General features: G+C 49.9%; 5 protein-coding genes across 5 annotated transcripts; 4 read left to right on the top strand and 1 right to left on the bottom strand.

Moving 5' to 3' along the window:
* Positions 1–202: 202 nt before the first annotated feature.
* Positions 203–1,825, top strand: FIBRA_00520 (uncharacterized protein; the record flags this gene model as incomplete). Its single annotated transcript, XM_012322414.1, has 6 exons — positions 203–305; positions 362–484; positions 537–716; positions 766–903; positions 962–1,406; positions 1,462–1,825. The coding sequence occupies 6 exons, from the start codon at positions 203–205 to the stop codon at positions 1,823–1,825; spliced, it is 1,353 nt and encodes a 450-aa protein (XP_012177804.1).
* Positions 1,826–4,200: 2,375 nt separating this feature from the next.
* Positions 4,201–6,697, top strand: FIBRA_00519 (uncharacterized protein; the record flags this gene model as incomplete). The annotated part of the gene is made up of 16 exons (XM_012322413.1): positions 4,201–4,382; positions 4,446–4,609; positions 4,663–4,727; positions 4,781–4,793; positions 4,847–4,957; positions 5,009–5,074; positions 5,138–5,207; positions 5,268–5,358; positions 5,407–5,673; positions 5,729–5,796; positions 5,860–5,895; positions 5,941–6,010; positions 6,062–6,099; positions 6,152–6,258; positions 6,312–6,413; positions 6,477–6,697. 16 exons carry the CDS (start codon positions 4,201–4,203, stop codon positions 6,695–6,697), a joined length of 1,671 nt encoding a protein of 556 aa, XP_012177803.1.
* A 1,004-nt stretch (positions 6,698–7,701) lies between these two features.
* Positions 7,702–11,116, top strand: FIBRA_00518 (uncharacterized protein; the record flags this gene model as incomplete). The annotated part of the gene is made up of 15 exons (XM_012322412.1): positions 7,702–8,307; positions 8,361–8,459; positions 8,510–8,583; positions 8,642–8,758; positions 8,814–8,947; positions 8,999–9,008; positions 9,057–9,126; positions 9,177–9,246; positions 9,298–9,440; positions 9,503–9,628; positions 9,682–9,827; positions 9,876–9,909; positions 9,962–10,058; positions 10,109–10,229; positions 10,294–11,116. 15 exons carry the CDS (start codon positions 7,702–7,704, stop codon positions 11,114–11,116), a joined length of 2,670 nt encoding a protein of 889 aa, XP_012177802.1.
* A 581-nt stretch (positions 11,117–11,697) lies between these two features.
* On the top strand, positions 11,698–12,690 carry FIBRA_00517 (uncharacterized protein; the record flags this gene model as incomplete). The annotated part of the gene is made up of 4 exons (XM_012322411.1): positions 11,698–12,281; positions 12,341–12,356; positions 12,414–12,567; positions 12,629–12,690. The coding sequence occupies 4 exons, from the start codon at positions 11,698–11,700 to the stop codon at positions 12,688–12,690; spliced, it is 816 nt and encodes a 271-aa protein (XP_012177801.1).
* A 559-nt stretch (positions 12,691–13,249) lies between these two features.
* FIBRA_00516 (uncharacterized protein) lies at positions 13,250–14,059 on the bottom strand (the record flags this gene model as incomplete). The annotated part of the gene is made up of 1 exon (XM_012322410.1): positions 13,250–14,059. The coding sequence occupies one exon, from the start codon at positions 14,057–14,059 to the stop codon at positions 13,250–13,252; it is 810 nt and encodes a 269-aa protein (XP_012177800.1).
* Positions 14,060–14,174: the final 115 nt, after the last annotated feature.

Raw genomic sequence — 14,174 nt, 5'->3', positions numbered from 1 at the left:
GCGGCAGGCGGAATACAACAAATTCCGTTTTCGTGGCTGAAATTTATGACAGCTCATATATTTACTGCATCTGCCCTGTCGCAAGAGTTGGTTCTTCCACTCGTGTTCCACCACCTTCACTACCGAGATCTGATTCCGGGCTTCTTTGCAAGCCTAGTGCTGCCAGACCCACACTCATTTATATTATCCTCACCTACTCGCAATGGACGCCCTGGAGTCGTTTTACACTGCGCAAAGCCTGGTCAACGCCTTCTCGCTCATCGGGTTTGTTCTGGTCAACATTCCATTGTACTGGCATCTAGAAGGTGTGTGTCTTGATATATGCCTGTGCTAACTGTGTCCTGACTTTTGATATTTCCAGCGTGGAACGTCGGATGCGTGTTGTTCATCTTCTGGTCTGGTACCCAATGTCTGTTCCAATTCATAAACACTACAATCTGGAGGGACAACGTGATTAACTGGGCGCCGGTTTGGTGTGACATCAGTGAGCACAGGTCAATTTCGGAGTTCGAGCTGTCTGTTGATGCGTGAAACAGCATCGAGGTGGATGTTGGCTGCGAGTATCGGTGTCATCACTGCGTCTCTCATAATCAACAGACGATTGTATTATATTGCGATCATCGTACAGATATATTCGACACCCGAGGAAAAACGTCGTATGATTTTGATCGACTTATTCATCGGTTTGGGGCTTCCGATCCTCCAAGTCATATTGTGTATGTACGAACGATCGTATCATGCGTCATTTATCTGATCCCTCTACAGACTATTTTATTCAGGGCCATCGGTTCGACATCATTGAAGGGTTCGGCTGTATGTTCGTCATCCCAAACACCAACATCTCTTGGTTCCTATTCGACATCTGGCCTATTGTCATCGGTTTGGTGTCGGCTGTCTACTGCAGTGAGATTACTTGTGGGTTATGGCAATTTGGAATGTCTGACTTCCGATCCATATATAGCTCTGACGATACGCGCTTTCCTGAAACAGCGCAAGAAACTCAATGAGGTCATCTCTGCAAGTGGAAACTTCAGCCGGTACTTCCGTCTTATGGCCCTCGCCGCGGTGGAATTGTGCTCTACAGTGCCCCTCGCAACATACACCCTTATAGTCACTGTGCAAGAACCCGTCTACGATTGGGACGGATCTTTGGCCAACCTGCACTACGATTTCTCCTCAGTGGGCCAGATCCCAGCCATTAGTCTCTTGACGGAGGACCCCGCAGCCGTGAGGTCGTTGGCATTTGATAGTTGGACATTCATTGGCTGCGCGCTGGTGTTCTTTGCGTTCTTCGGATTCGCTCAAGAAGCGCGTAGCCATTACCATAAGGCATTCAAGGTAATTGCAAGACAGCTTGGCATTCCGACGGACTTGCTGGAGCGCGTCCTGTCGAAGTCTTCTATTCCGTCCGTGCATCTTTATGTCATTCTGCTGAACCCACTCTCACGTGAATCATCGTAGTTCGAGGATGTCCGGTGGTGCCTCCGGTGCTGCTGTCACAATTCCGGATTTCTTGCAACATCCCAATCCCAACGCGGACGCCGCTTCGATAGCGCGGAGTTCTCTGTCCATTTCTATCAGTGCTTATGAAACCAATGCCAATTTTAGAGCAACATATCCTCCCTCAACATACTCTACTGGATTGAATACCTACGTCTCACACATTGATGAGAAAACCGCACAAATACTCGAAAGATGTGATTCGCCGCTCCCAGAATTACCCTCACAGGAACAGGAGCTTGTCGACCGTAACCATCGAATATCAATGGATCGGCCTCTCCCTGATGTGCCTGCCTCTGTGCGCCACTCTGTCGACATCGTCTGAGTCACTCTTAGGAATCCCCATTGCGATGAGAAGCTCTTTCAATCCATATCCTACAACGCACTGTAACTGGAGGCTAGATTGTAACTCGACTTACATCATCGTGCACGCTCATTTGTCCGCTTCTTACCTATCTCACTTCTTCTCGCTCTGTAACCGTTCCGCTCATGGACATTATTCCATATCACTGATATCGCTCTTCATCTGCCAATCCCCACGTCTCCGATTTTCTGGATGTATCCGTAGATTTCGAGCCTGTATCACATACATAGATCCTGTCTGCAAAGAAAGTGCCGTTATTATCATTTGATGTCAAAGAATTGCGTTCTAAGTCTAACTGTATAACCAGTAATCAATATAGTGACTGTACATTAATTGACTTCAACCGATTTACCTTATGCTGAATTGCTGGTCATGAGGCGTTTGACTGTGGCCCCGGGAAGTGCATATAAATATTGCATAATGGCGGCGGCGGGCGCGTCGGACTCGGGCTGTCCGAGTGTCTAAGCGCCAAAACACATTAGCCACTGCCATATAGTATATAGTTTATGCTCAACAGTCGTTTGTTCTAGTACTACTCAGCTGAGGTCTTGCCGGTTTCCTTCTATCTGCACAAAACCACTTGGTCAAACGAACAAGATGTCCCCTAAAGTCTATCAGTTCAAGCTCTTCAACCCGATGAGACTTAGCTCGTGATGTTGACTCCTTGCGACTCGCTTTGCTGCTGTGCCCGGAATCTTAGCTTCGGAACAAGTAGTACAAAACTCGACTAGCATCATCTCAAGGCGACTGGTATTTTTGGGTTCTTTGTCGATATATGCTGGAAACTATGTCAAAGATACAAGCGGCATGGCGTTTCCGTCATAATTTCAGCATAAGCTACATGTTACTAATGTAGTACTGCTCCGCAGTATAGTACTTCCAGTACTCCTTAGGACGGCTTGTTACCCTACTTGGGCATCCACCACCGAGCTGATCTTGAGGATTTCTTCACTTTTCACGATTATATTGGCCCCAAAGTTCATTTAAGTTGACTCTCTGTGATATCTGATCCTCAATGGTAAATTCTGATTCTGCCTCTGCTTGTTTAGTCAAGCAACTAATCTTGATCCTAACGAGGGCGTGCTTTTATCGCCAGGTGTCAGCTATCTGTTCAACTTCTCTTGACCATTATACCTCGACAGCGACGGCACACTGATAGCCTTCATGTTCATAAATTCTCCACCATTGATCAACTTGATCATGGACGAGAAATTACCGCGCAGAACCAATGTCTCCGTTCATTAATATGTCATTGGATCCCCTTGAACGTATTAGTAACTGGAGGTGTAGTGAAGTGCGTGCGGTCTACTGACACATTTGTGTATCTTAGGTCGGAAGGCCTGAGGTGGTCCACTGCACATTTGGGGCAAAATCACCATGACTCCGAGTCTGAGTCCATGATTGGCGGAGGAAGAATTGTGGGATCTGTGCGGTCTAATGAGACGGGTTCTCAACATGTGAAAATTGGATGGGCCGGCGATGACTCGTACTTGCTGACTCCCTTTATTGAGGTCACTGCACCAACATTGGAAACAATGCCAAAAGTCTGAAGCCTGAGCTTGAGCTTGAGCTTGAACCTGTCCTCGTCCCTGATGTGAGATGCGTTCTTCTGGTCCGTGAGTACTATAGTCCGCTGCTCGTATAAACACATTTATAAATCAAGAATTTTCAGTCGCTTTATTCCACTCCCACGCCCCACAGTATAAATGGACAACTGATCTACACGCGGAGATTTGGCAAGGTCCAGGGAGCACCCATGACGCAAGCCAGCATCTCATGATCACCGTTCAGATCGTCTGTGATACCGGCAATATGGCACGGGAAAGACCTCCGTAATGACACTGAGCCATTAGAAAACATGCTTATGATGGTACGATTGTAAGTATTTTTATGTTCGGCCCCCCCCATGTCTGATATCAAACACGCCGCATCCAATCAGACATAGATAGCATCCACATTGTCAGGCTCGCCATGATTTTCGGGAGGATACCGAATATGCGAGTTGTGGCGATTCATTGCTGAGATAGCCTGAGCGTTTAATCCATATGTTATAAGTTAAGTGCAGAATATTGGCAAAACGCCATACTGTCGGCTGCAATGCCCTGGGATGAGTTTCTTCTATGACGCTTGCTTTAGTCGACTTGATGCTCGTGCATTGCCCTAGTGGTTCGAGCTCCATTTCCCGACTTCTCGTATTCTATTGTACCTCATGGGCGCAGAGGTTCGTATTCCCATGAAGATGCCACTGGGCGCAGTTACTGAAGGTATATGTAGCCATCCCCCAGCACATGGTGGAGTGTGTCTCCAATCACCGAGACCGTGGCACCTTGGTGAGAATGGTGTGTCCGTCGCTGATCGGTGTAGCCTCTGCCTTTCTTGCGGTGCCGGTGCTCAGTATTCCGCTGGGTGTACGAGACACTGCTACTGACCCTATTGTCAACATCTCGTACGGTGCGTTCCAGGGATCAACGTCGGGCAATGTCGCGCAATTCCTCGGTATTCCGTTCGCGCAACCACCGTGAGTCCCTCTCAATTTGTAAATTGTATTAGAAGCTGATCACTCGTTTCTTGGATTGCACAGGATAGGATCTCTGCGTTTTGGTTTGCCGCAGCCCCCAGAGCCCCTCGAAGGGATTCAGCAAGCGACTAGCTTTGGGCCCGCTTGCCCCCAACAGGAAATTGTCCTGCCAGAGGAGCTGCCGAGTAATTTCTCAATTCCGGTACTGGACCTTATCTCTGAAGACTGTAAGTATCATCTCTCCGAGAGAATACCCCGATTTTACCTTCCAGCGGATCAGGTCTGTATGCTAATGTCTGGGCGCCCGCGGACGCGACTTCGGAGGACAACCTCCCGGTCATCTTTGTGAGCCGCCTAATCGATCACACGAAGTTGATGCTGATGCTAGTATCGGACAGTGGATCTACGGAGGTATGATAGGCTCTCATCCTATCGTACTCAACTCTCGCTCACTTTCATGGTAGGAGGGTTTGAGCTCGGCTCCGCATCGATCTACGATGGGAGTCTTTATGTTGAGCGCTCCATCGACTTGGGTGAACCAGTCATATTTGTCTCCCACAATTACCGCATGAATGGTGCGAGTCAATAGTTAATGAAGTTTCACGCTCTGACATAGTAACATTTAGCTTTCGGCTTCCTGGCTGGTCAAGAAGTCGAAGAAGCTGGACTCACTAATGTCGGCTTGCGAGATCGTCAGTCAATGCTCAAGATGGCTATAAATTTGTACTCACGTATTCGTTCACTTCCTATAACAGAGAGGCTTGCCTTGGAATGGGTCAACCAATACATCTCAGCCTTCGGAGGCGACCCAAGCAAAGTTATCATGTACGTGAAATATCTATATTACATCGGCATCAAGGACCTGAATTTGACGAACGACAATAGATGGGGCGAGAGTGCTGGCGCCTTTTCAGTGGCTGCCCATCTCGTTTGGAACAACGGCGACCCCGCTGGCTTGTTCCGAGGGGCAATTATGGTAAGATGCCTCCCTAATGCTTCCTTTCCTATCTCACCGCCTTGGAAGGAATCTGGCTTCCCAATCGCTCTCCATAACGTCTCTGAGGGGCAGCCATCCTATGATCAGCTCGTACAGTACACTGGCTGCGCCAATTCATCTGACACATTGGATTGTTTGCGCTATGCAGACTACGAGACATTGCAAGCAGCCATCGCTCTCACACCCACCATATTCAGCTATACTAGCTTGAACCTTGCCTGGGAGCCGCGGATTGACGGCACGATCATCCTTCAGAATGGAGAGCGGTACATAGAACAGGGCATATATGCCAAAGTAATGTCATGTCCATGAATAGTGGACCTTCAGCATTAACATTACTTCATGATAGGTGCCTATCATTGCTGGAGATTGCGATGATGAGGGCACTCTGTTCTCATTGAGCAATTTGAATATCACGTACGCATACTCGTCCTCCAGTCGCTCGAATGATGGATCACCCATAACTATTTGATCCCGCAGAACTGATGACGAATTCCTAACCTACATACAAGAAAAGTAAGCTGGATTATTCACGTGTTGCACCTCTCTAAGTTACCGCAGCTATATCATCGGGGCTTCGGATGCGGACATCTCGCTCGTTGGAGAAGCTTATCCCTCCGATCCGAGTGACGTAGGTGGCTAGCTTAGACTGTAATCAGACTGATACCATATGCGTGCGCAGGGGTCTCCATTTGACACTGGTGATCTCAACGACCTGACGTCAGTAACCAAAACTTGTTCACCGGTGTCTTCTTGACCATGTCATCTGTAGACCTCAGTTCAAGCGAATTGCAGCATTCCAAGGCGACTGGATGTTCCAAGCGCCTCGACGCTACATGCTTGAGACATTATCTAAGACCCAAGACACCTGGGGATATCGTAAGTATCTCACCATTATACCGAGGTTCAATAACGAACGACCTTACGGACAGTGTACAAGCGTGGCAAGGCGACTCCCATCTTAGGTACTTTCCACGCTTCCGACTTGGTTGAGTACTTCACTTCTGTCGATTACATTGGAGTCGACGCAATTAGTCAGTGAAACCTTGAAACTATACAAGAAGTGGGATAAACTGACATACATGCCTGTCAAACAGTCAATTTTGCCAACACTCTGAACCCTAACACGCCGCCCGGTCTGCCAGGAGCGATTCTCAGTCTGCTTTCCCTTTATACATGGGACCAGTGGGGTTCTAATCCTTCCTCCCCGCCGCTCTTGACATTTGTCGATCCGGCACCATTGATCACGACTACGGCGGACACATACCGCGCAGACGCGATGCAGTTGCTGACGAATCTGTCGCTGCAGATTCCGTAGGCACGTATGACGCTAAGTATATGGTTCGGATAGTCATACCTAGGAGATGTAGCTGACCGATTTCGGTGTCTATGTTGTACAATCGAGCAATCCAGTCAGGGTTCTTGCTTGAATATCTTCAATGGCGTGAATGTTGAAGATCGAGCGGTGCATCATAATTTCCCCGTGAACACTTATATTTGTAGAATGAAGCCACATAGAACATTGTTTGAAGCTTCGTATTGAGATTGAAAAGAGAAGGTATTGCTTGACTAAATTGAGTCGGTATTTCAGTAAAGACTGCCGTCGTGATGGATGGCAATATGAAGAGACTTGATCATGTGCCAAGGTGGTACCTGCAAAGTAGTTCGCTACTTAGTAAACGGTAAGATTCCGAAAAAAAGCAGATGCTGATGTTGATTACCATAACAGATGCAATCCTGCGCGCCTCCCAGAAGAAGTCCGACGAGCTGCTTGGCACCAGGTAAATTGAGGCTGTGTAGCCGCGGAGGAAAATGTGAAACATGTTTTCAAGTAGCATTAGCAGTGGCGATAATAAGTATCCAGACATAAGCCAGGTCGCGAGCAAACAGGGCCTTAGGCCATAGAGTAGCGCATCCTCACTTTTCTTTCAAGTTTCGGGAGCCGGATGAGCGTTATCGCTGTCGCCGACAGGACTTGATGGCACGTGCCTGACACAAAAGTCCTCGACGACCCCTTCAGGCTTCAGGCTGTCACCAACCTCGACTACCACGCACAGCGCCATACCCTCTGCAGCCAGGACGCTGTATTCTCCATTTCGGCGTCAGGCTCGAGTTCGGACGGCGACGTACGACCCGTTGCTGTGCTTCGGAGCCATCGACAATCACTGTTCTGACAGATCTTGCTCACCGCAGTGGAACTTGGCATCGAAGCTGAGGTGCGTTGCATTGGTTCCGTTCTGCGGTCTCCTAGGGATAGAACAGGAGTTCTATCCCCGGCCAAAGATGTAGCTAAAACCCTTTGACCATCCAGATCCTTCCGCTATGCCATCTCCATTCGACGAATCGACCTCTTCTCACGCGCTGAACTCGCACTTCCTCCTCCACCCTGAGCCTGCCGAAGACTACCATCCTGACTTCGCCTCGTCCGACGGGGATACGGCCTCCCAGCGATCCATCGCTCTGTCTTCGCCGCCGCTGTCGCCGCGAGTTCCACTCTCGCACACGCTCGCCGACGAAGACGACCTTACGCCGTCTGCCATAACCCCCGTGACCTTCGTTCGTCAAAGCCTCTCCTTCAGCAAGCGCAATACCGTCGACACAGACTTTAGTTCTGAACTTGATGATGACCGGAGCGTCTTTACACGGAGGCTGGACGACAGTGACTCGCCTGTTTCGAGTGTTGCGCCGTCCGTCTATGATGCTGAGAAGGTGCCTGATACTGCTTCCATGCCCCACTTCATAGCATCTCCCCCATCATCCTCCGCTCCTTATGCAGGAATGCGTGGCAAGAGCGACACGGAGAGTATCATGTCGTTTGCTTCAGCGGGCACGTCGTTTTCGAAGAAGGCACGGCCAGAATCACTATTGCCACAGGCTTTACAAGGCCCCCTCGTGTTGGGATTAGCGCTTGTCGATTTCGATCACTTGGTATGTAAGTTTTAATAGCTACTTTTTTTGCTGATGCTAATAGATTTCACCAGGTCGGTCCTAAAATCGAGTTTTCAAGAGGGAGTATATTCGACGATGACGAGATTGCCAAGATTCTGCCCTTCCTTGCACTACCTGACGGTGCTCATCTCGTCAGTTATTTCTGTTCTTGTCGTTATTAGTCGTTTATATGCGCTTATAGTCATCGGAAGATTACTCCTACTTCCATCTCGTGCCCTCGACCTCACCACATCCTTCTACTATCTTCGGGATATCGTGAGTGGACACGACTTTCTCAAGTAGTACCACGTGACAATATTAATGTCGTGCACAGGTGTAATCGTCAGATTAGCACATCTGAGCTACTCGTCAAAGACGCGGATGTAACACGATCAACTGTACAGAAAGCAGTAGTTGTGCTTGCATCGAAGCCGGTATTTGGGCTTGTACGGTGCGTCTCCCCCAATTCAGAACCATGTAGGAGCCTGGCTATAGCGCAAGTGTAGTGATCGACTAGGTGTTATCACGCGAGTCCTTTTCGAGCAGCGTGACTTTACCGACATGAGCATCCTCGACGACTTCCACATATCATTAGAACATTCTTTGCGGGGTCAAATGACTGAAAGCGGACTCTATATGGGTTAGTTTTGACCCTGTATTGCGATTATACTTTGCTCATACCCGTTGGTAGGGACCAGCTTGTGAGTATGTTAGTTGAATTGAGTTGCAAGCAGAACCTGATCGAGTAGACGGGAGCTGGTGCACACATTCCGGCAACGGACGCTGGTTCTTCTTAAGGCGCTGATGCTACAGAAGAAGGTAAGCCCGTCATCATCGTGGTTATTCATTGCGTACTGAGGGTCATCAAGATAATGTTCTTTGGTCATCCGGTGGAGCGGCTGTGTACGTATCAGTACTCACTCGTTACGCTGATCCCTGGTATGTAACACCTGTGCTTATACTTCAATTATTACTTAATTCCATCGCCAGGTCTTCTTCAAAACTTGGAGGATTGTGGTTCACCGCCGCTGGCCGCACGTGCACAGACGCTTTCTCGACCGACATCGCTGAAGACGTCTGACCATAAGAGCATGATGGCATATGCTGGGTTACCTCTAGACCTATTTGGCAAGGTCGGCTCATAGCCTTTCCAACTATGATTCTTCCGCACTAATCCAAGCTATTCGTGATGTAGGATGCATTTTTTCAGCCGTATCTACCCTTACAACAGCTTGATATGTTGAAGGATACCCAGAGCTGGCTGTGTGGAAGTACCAATTCAATTGTTACCCAACAGAAGGAAGTCGATATTCTTGTGAACGTGCGTACCTTTCTAGGTTGGTGTGCATCGGAGTATAACGCGATTGGTGACAGATTGAGACTGGCACGATTGAGTTCCGCGACCTCGTGGTGGAACGCGTGGCTGGATTGACTGCTGCTGACAGAAAGTGGATGGATGACATTGTGCGTGATGTGAACGAGACATTTGTGGATGACCCAACGAGGCAAGCTGGCATGCGGTAGGTTCTATGATTCCCACATCAAATCACCGTGCTAATATCGCTCAGCTTCAAGGGCAGCGATGACTATCTGCGACAGAAGGTGGGTACCAGTTAATAAGCACTTAGAGATCAGATTACTTATAGTTGTGTAGTTTGATGAGTATATCTCTGGAGCACTGGCCTCAGTCAAGTATGCTGCTTTTGTGCACAAGGCTCAAGGAAGTGGAGTGATGATTACCGAAGGATCAGGTATGCTGCACATGGTAGCCCTCTTTCGTTAATCTAAAACTGGATATTAGGTGATCCAAACTCGACTCAAGACTTCAATGCGCTTTGGATCCAGGAGTTCAAAAAGACGAATGCATATGAGGTCTGGGATCGAATCACAGATCCTCTCCTTTTTGATCTAGTCGAGGCTCGGTATGTAACATGCTATCATAAGCGCGTGGAGTGAAACGTGTTTTCATGTGATGCTCCCTTCCAGGCATCCCTGCAGTGCAAAACCGTCCGTTGTCGCAGATATCGGGCTACGGTTATCAGAGGGGATACAGGAGCTCAAGCTTGACCAGCAGCTAGCGCCAACGAGGGAAGCCATCTCACGAACATTCAACACGGGTTCGAGCAATCTGCTGAAAGCCGTCGAGGGCATGCGGGGCCGGTGGATGGCACGCAACCCTAGCTCCTCGAGCGACATCCAGAGCGCGCCGTCCATGTCTGCCACTACGACATCCAACGAGGGTTCCACAAGCACGTCAAGTAGCGGCGATGATATGCGCAGACAGAGTGGAAGCCCGAATGACCGGGGGCACACGCGGACGGGGTCCATCGAGAGGAGTAGCTCGGATGTGCCTCCCTCCCAACGACGCGCGAGCGGGCTGCGGCCACTGAGCATGGCGATGTCGCATCCCATTCCAGTCCCGCAGCCCCCACCTCCGTTACCCCAGGCACCGCCCGTGCAACCGAGCCGGTTCAGTGGATGGGTTGGGTCGCTGTTCACCCCACGGCCGGGGCGGACGTCGTTGGCGCAGACGCCGCCACCGCCGCTGCCCGCACGACGTGGATCGGAGGCGTCAGAACGGACTCACGGGTCGCCGATGCCGTCGCCGCCGGTGGCTTTGAGGGAGAGTTCGGGGTACGTGGCGAGCTTGCCGGGGAGTGTGCAAGAGGCGGAGGAGGAGGAACTGCAACTGCGGAATCTGGACGAGGTGTATGAGTCGCGCGTGGCGTCCGGCGGGGAGACGGGATCTCATGACGGGCGTGGAGAAGCGCACGGGGACGAACCAGCAGGCACTGGTGTAGCGTTGTGACAGGACCATCTGGTGTGTTCTTGTTTGCGGTATTCTTATAGTGTAGTCCTTGCACGTCTCCTTGCCTTGCGTTTATGCATTTTTTCGACACTCATCTACTATTCGCCTGTGAAGGGACGCTTTCTTCGCTACATATCGACGCTAGCATCATCATTGGGGGGATCTTGCTAATAGTATGAATGTAGCTGGGAAGTTTAGACTGGCGTCCGAGGGTGCACCGTGTGGGAGATCGAAGTTTGGGCAAATCAAATACAAGATCCGCCAAAGATTGGCCTTGTGCGGACTGCAGCGACAATTCAGCGCGTGCCCCGAGTGCTGCTTTCCTGGAAAATCGCTCCACCCGGAAACTTATATTGTGCAGGCCTCAGTCGCGGGTTTGACATGGCTTGATGCGGCCATGATGCGTAGCGCCTCAGCCAAGGGGCATGGCGGCCTAATCAAGATACCCACCTCTCCCCGTTCTTCCCCTCCAGCTTTTCCCCTCCCGCTCCTCCTCTCCACCTGCCCCGGTCAAGTGCAGGACAATTAACTACGCGTTCGTCCACAACCAGGCATATGCTCTCATAGAGATACCACTCATCATGCTACACCGCACGCTCTGGCTTAGCGTGCTCTCCCTATCTGCTTTTCATGTGCTCTCTTCTCCAGTCGCTAGTTCGAGATTCGAGCAAGGCCAGGTGGCCATAACAGCCCAGCCGTCGCGCAAATACGAGAATGGAGAGCTCCCGCCAGAAGAGAACACTCCTGGATGGGCTGACCCTCGCTTGCGTGGAGGTCGTCTCCTCGACGTGCGTCCGCCTGTTCTTCTCATTCTCCCAAGCTACCCCTCATTGCTTTTCCCGCTACAGTTCACTATCGGGCACCTCGGCGAACCGCTCAATGTGATCATCTCCGGCCTATCTGACCCCTTTGTGCTCACCGAGGCGGGGCTGCACGCCTACGCCAAGTCTATCGGGTACTCGGAGGAGTGTCTCGGACTGCACTACGGTAACATCCACGCTGCGGACCTCGGCGACGGGCTCGGGCGCAAGCCAGAGCAGTATCTCGCGCGCCAGTACTACTTCCCCGTCATGGGAACTTGCTGGGAGAGCGTGCGTGGGGGACATCACTTTCGTGCGTGGAAGCAGAACGGGACCGAGGCGGATAGCGGGGCATGGTTTATTGGGTGTGTCTTTTGTTTGATGTGCGTTTGAATGGCGCTGACAGTAAGATTGATGGGGTTAGGGCATCGTTGGAGAAGGTGGGAGCGTATCTCGTGGACGTATGCGGAATAATATTGATTTCCTGGCGATACTAGGACTCTTCAAAGCATCATCAAATTTCTCGGGATGGGTATAATCGCGGACGTGACTTTCTGGTCGAGCAAGCGACAGCAGGGAGCTACCGGAACAGCATGTGGTGGCAGGCAGACGTGGAGTGGCGCGAGGGTCTCTTGGAGAAAGGGAACCGAAGTGCGTTGCCCATAATCCCAATCCTTTCGCTTATCTCGCTCTCTCACCATGTTCACCGTAGACGTGAATCACGACATTGAACAGGACGGGCGTGTCGCCATCCTTACAGTGCGGCGACTATAACCTTCGACACACGCAGCACAATTGTAATCCTGATGTCCACTTAACGATGAGATCTCGCGACATGCCTGCTTTATGTATCATTTCCCGTGTCGCCGGACTCTTCACGAGATAGACTGTATCAAGGACACGCATTTAATCTGGCTGGATGCCAGGACTGATAACATTATTGACTGTGGTTCAATCTACTTCAAGCTTAGATAGACCATTGTATAGCCCTCTGTACATATGTAATGTTCTAATGTCAACATCATTTGATTTATGTTTTCAAAACTTGCCCTGGATAATAGCCACCACCTGAGTGCTAGCCACCCCTCGCTCGACTCCGGAACTCAAAGCTTTTTTGCTATCAAGATATCGAACGGCTACACGTGCCACAAGTTCGTCGCTCACTCGGGATAGATTGAATCCGTCAATCACGAATTTGACCCTCAATGAATAATTATTTTAACATGGATATATGATACATACATCAATAGACGGTATCTATAACTAGCGCACCTTAAGCTCTCTCGTGGTATAATCTTCGAACCTGCAGGCCTCCACAACGGGGACATTTGCTTCAAGCGTAGTCGGATGTCTCATTCAGTAAATCCATGAATTTTTCGTACGTGACCAGCTCGCGTCTGCTCCGTAAAACCGCAGCGATCTCTGTCGTCAACGAGTCCACCTTCACGGGCCTTTTGAGGTCCAAAGCATTCAGGACTTGTTGATGCCGTTGGTTACGCAACCAGCGGATTTTGACATTACGTTGCCCAACGTCGAAGAACATGCCACCTCGAAAATGCCGAACCCATGAATCAACCAGTCCCTTGTAGTCCGGATGGGTTGTTGCAATCGTCTTTTCGTAAGTATCATAATGTGTAAGAAATCGAAGGTTATTTTCTCCGATTACCATCAGATCGGGATGCTCCCAAGCCTTGGGATGTCCGAATTTGTGAGCAGTGGGATTGAATACAACGCAGACATATACGAGGACAAAAAAGAATGATTCGAGATCATGTGCGTATCGATGATATGGTGGTCTTTCGCTGGCGAGTAACTCATGTGCCATGAACTGTCCCGTTCCAGTCCGATACCGTGTTGGCTGGCGGATCTGTCCTTGCGTTGTGTCCTGACCACCCACACCTCTGGCTTTCTTACCGTCCTCCTGTGGCGTGACATCACCAGCATCATTTTGTCGCATTTTTTCTTCTTCGGGAATGGGAGCATGGCTTCGAGGTGTGTCAGAAACCATAGACGAGTGAGAAGTGGAGATCCCAGTCAAGATATCGTCGTCGTTATCATCCAGATTTCCCTGCTCGATATCTCTTTTCGCGAGGTCCCAATCACATAAGACTCCAATGATGCGACTGCCTTCGCGGTAGAACATGTCGTTTTTTGTGCTGATGTCGCGGTGCAAGATTTCCGATGTTATCCAAACCCAATGATGAGCTATACAGCACTCGCTAAGCACATTTTTGCAATTCCCACAAAGTTATTAGGAC

Source organism: Fibroporia radiculosa, assembly GCF_000313525.1.
Source record: "Fibroporia radiculosa TFFH 294 genomic supercontigs, scaffold217, whole genome shotgun sequence".
In the NCBI taxonomy this organism is placed as follows: domain Eukaryota; kingdom Fungi; phylum Basidiomycota; class Agaricomycetes; order Polyporales; family Fibroporiaceae; genus Fibroporia; species Fibroporia radiculosa.
Note: the sequence above shows the minus strand (reverse complement) of the source record. Positions and strands in the feature narration are given on the sequence as shown.